Source organism: Geospiza fortis, unplaced genomic scaffold (genome assembly GCF_000277835.1).
Source record: "Geospiza fortis unplaced genomic scaffold, GeoFor_1.0 scaffold102, whole genome shotgun sequence".
NCBI classification, from domain to species: domain Eukaryota; kingdom Metazoa; phylum Chordata; class Aves; order Passeriformes; family Thraupidae; genus Geospiza; species Geospiza fortis.
The window spans coordinates 3,662,335-3,666,362 of NW_005054373.1; the positions used below are offsets into that span (position 1 = coordinate 3,662,335).

General features: G+C 38.4%; 1 protein-coding gene across 3 annotated transcripts in view; it reads left to right on the plus strand.

Annotated features, from left to right (window-relative positions):
- The first annotated feature begins 172 nt into the window (after nt 1–172).
- LOC102032342 (carbohydrate sulfotransferase 5) overlaps nt 173–4,028 on the plus strand; it is a 7,632-nt gene continuing 3,776 nt past the window's right edge. Inside the window, exon 1 of one of the 3 annotated variants that reach the window (XM_031060151.1) lies at nt 173–323. In XM_031060151.1, the coding sequence (XP_030916011.1) occupies nt 185–323 (139 nt within the window). In that variant the 5' untranslated portion in view covers nt 173–184. The remainder of the gene's footprint in view (nt 324–4,028) is intronic. The other 2 variants (XM_005424792.2, XM_031060152.1) reach the window with 2 other exon arrangements.

The window sequence follows — 4,028 nt, forward strand, 5'->3', positions numbered from 1 at the left end:
CCCTTTTTTTTTCTTCTCCTTTTTTAAATTGTTTTTCTTCCTTTTCCCTCGGGAACGTGGCTGATTCAGGTTAAGGTGGTTTCGTTTGTTGGAGATGAGAGAGTTTAGAGAACCCTTCCCATCATTTCAGGAAATGCCTTCCCATTTTTTTGTTGTGTCCCGCCTCTTTCTAGGTGAAGGTGACATGCTGATTGGAAGCATTTGTCAGTATTTCTTAACTGCAACCGTTGCTTCAAGTGAGGCACACAGGGCGCACCTCAGTCCAATCGTCCTCGGACTGTTTGAATTCGAGGACGCTATTGTACCAGTGCCGACAGTGTCAAGTAAGTGAATAGCATTCAGTCACTGCGGGTGTCTCTTTGTCACGCCAGTTTTGCCATTGTAAAAATTCCTAACAAAAGCTGCAACTAAGCAGACCTCATTTCTTGAACACCAGTAATTCTAGTAGCTGAAAACACTTTGTGATCTTCAGCTGCAGTGCATAGAGAAATAGGTATTATAAGGCTATGCTTTGACACTGCCATTCGCTTCGGCCGGACGACTTTATCTAACTCTAAAAATATTTTAAAATCTCCCAAAGGAAACAGTACCTTTTCGAAAAAGAGCTTTAATGATCATATAATTAAATGGATTATATGTTTCATTGTATTATAAAGTCTTTAATTGTGATGATTTCCTGGAAACATTTCTTCAAATCTCATTTAGCACTAGATTCTAAAAAGAAGTATATTTCCAAAAGCTGAATTAGCAGTATCACCTGAAATGCTAATATAATGTTATAATTCAGAATTACTACAGTACATTTACTGTATTTTATTAATTTAGTTGTAGCTTTGCTATTCTATTAAAAAAAAAAATTAGGCGGGCTTATGAGTTTCATCTATTTAGTATTGGAAAGTCTTTTAACTTTTAGGACTACCAGTGATCCTAGAACACACCCTCCAAACGAACTTTTTCTGTACCCATTCAAATACCAATCTGCATATTGTTGATACAGTAAGCTTCTGCCTTATGAAGATGTGAGATTTCTAGCTGCATAAGAATACTGGAAAGTGATGTTTTGTCAGTGGGGTGATTTACTGCAAGAATTACTAGTAATATTGTTGTGTGTTATTCTTTGACCAGCTTTGTCATGTTCCAGCATTATACTTTTTCGAGTAGCAAACTATGTTTTTAACATTAGCTCACAGAACCTATTTTGGTGGTGATTGCATTGGTGCAATGTCTGATAGGTGAAGAATGCAGTGAGTAAATTTGATGAGGAGAAGTAGACCTTCAGGTGATCTTTGCTCTATTTATCATGCCATGAACAAACGTTTTCCTATTAATTCTATAAAATGCATAGTGACATTCACTGTTATAATTCTTTTTACAGTCAGTATTGCTGCATTTGGTGAATTTTAAGTACATAAGAGATAATTACATTCATCTCGTATGATTGCTCTGAAAGGTCAGCATACAGGACAGTCATTTTTGGGTAACAAAAGGTTGTGCACATAATCCAGCATTAGGTATTCATTTTTCAGTGGAAGAAATCAATCTGGGAAATCAACAGAATCACAGAATATTCTGAGCTGGAAGGGACCCACAACTGAGTACATTAATTGAAGTAATTTCTGTGTAATCTGTAAGTTCTTTGACTTTAAAAATGCTGCACAGACTGTTTAAAATGAAAGTATGCTGGAAATTTTCTCAGACAGAAAATGGCCCAGGAAGACTTTGACAAAGACAGCTAAGATTCAGTTGCTCAGAAGTCATTGTAGGGGAGCAGGTATTTGTAATTCTTCACTGAAATGTTTTTGCTTTAATCCAGCCTGGTTTTTCAGTCTTCCCACAACAGACACAGAATTGTTTATTCTAAGGGAGTGTTTCATCCCAGCCTTTTGTCCAAAGCTCAGAGACAGAGCATGTTTTTTGACAGCTCTAACAGGAGGCACTCTTTCTGTCTTTCTACAGTCTTTTTAATATCCCAGAAAAAATTTGCAGTTTAATAGGAAGGTCTTTTTTAGCTATAAAGTTAGTTTTTGCTACTTGATTAAGTCTCTTCAGGTTGAATTCTGTGCTGAAAGGAAGTTACTAAGAAACTCTACTCCTTTCAGAGCTGGCCTGAAAAGATCTGATTACTTGATTCCAACATTTTATGTCTTATGCGACAAATGAATAAAAGTCCCTGGAAGCACGAGCTAAATGATCATCCAGTGGACTATTTCTTTCTTTCTTTTCTGCCTTTCTGGGTCTGAAAAGTGCTCATCTTATAAATGAGATCTTTTTGAGATCAGTACTACCACTGACTGTATTTTTACCCTGCTTAGTAAAACTGGATAGCTTTCTGTAATGTATCTAGTTTCTTGGCAAGCAGATACTAGTGGCCCTGCAGCTCAGCAGTCTATCAGAGGCAGTTTAACTGATGAAGAAAATGACTGCTCTGTTGGCCAGTTTGTATAATTAATTTTCTTTGGACAATGTGTAAGAATAGTTGTTGTGGAATTGTCCCACGGCTCATCTAGTGTAGAATCTTGTTTCCATTAGTAGCTGTTAGCAGGGAAGCCCAGGAACAGAGCTTGATTCAGGACTGGCAACTAAACCATATAAGCTAATGCTTTTCAGATCACATTTTGAAAATTTGCATTGCCCTGTGAAGAGATGATTGTGCCTCAAGAATTTGAGAGACTTCTGATGATTGTCTTTACCAGAGCTACCCTTGAAGAAATAGTATCACCGAAGAAATACTACTGCTATCACAGAAAAGGAATAACAGTGTAACTGTTAGTAAAATAACTTACATTAAGGAGTATTCATTACTTACAGAAACACGTATTGTGGTGGTACTGAGTGTTGCCGTACTTCATGTGTCTCAGCTGAGAAATGTGAGAGGTGTCGGAGTGCTGTCTGCTGCAACTTGAGGCCCGTTGCAGCCTGTTTTTCTGCTTGTTGTAGCTCCCTTGCCACTTGGGGTCAGTCTGATTTTATCACTGAGATGGCAGCTGAAGTGCCGGTAATGCTAAAACATCTGGCCCCTCTGCTGGTTCTCCTTTCCCCCAGGCATGCTATAGTCAGGCAGGTGCACTACGAGGAAGCACTTATGTGGAACAGAGCAGGATAAAAGGAGGTGTAACAAACCCCAATTTTGCTTTCCGGAGAGGAGCTTGAGGTGAGCAGGTAGTGCCACTGAGCTGTTGGTGGGGGAGGAGGGCACTAGCAGAAAGAGGCAATGCAAAGCAGGTCACAGACTAGTGTTTCAGCATGCAGCTTCAATGTGCAATTTTGGCATATTGCCTTTCTGTGCTGAAAGAGCAAGCTTGCCTAACAGCACCATCTGGCGAGTCCTGCAATGGAATAGGTAGAGGATCAGAGGTAGCCTGTATCGCGACGTCCTGTTCCTCACATTTGGAATTGTAGAATCATTTACATTGGAAAAGACCTTTAAGATCATGAAGTCCAACTGTTAATCCAACAATGCCAAGTCCACAACTAAGGCAATGATATAATGTAATCTATTCAGTAGATTTATAAATATATGTATACATATATAGATCTTCAGCAACTCTATGAGAAGGTTATTCTATGGGCTTTTCAACAGCTGCTTTCTGCCTCAGCTAAAGTTCATGAAAAATCACAGAAGACCTTGTTGGGTTAAAAAAATTGTACTTTAGGGGAATGCGAGTTTAACCTGGGCTAAAAACACCTTAACTGGAGAATGCAATTGGAAATGGTAAGTGGTTGTTTACATGAAAATAGAATTACACACGCCCAACAAGAGAAGTGCAGAAATTAAGAGCACTGTTCACAGAGAAAGTGGTATATTTGGCCTTATGCACTGGAAGCCACACAAGAGAATACTTTACAGATGCTGTGTTTTCCTGCGTAATTATGCTTTTTATTTGATGGTGTCTACATGTGTGTATATTCCTTAGAAACACTCCAACTTTTCTAAAAGGAAAGAAAGTTAATCTTAAATATAGAAAACTGATATCTACTTAGTGTTTTACTTTGGCATCGCACTTTTTCTTGCAGTTTCTATCATAATG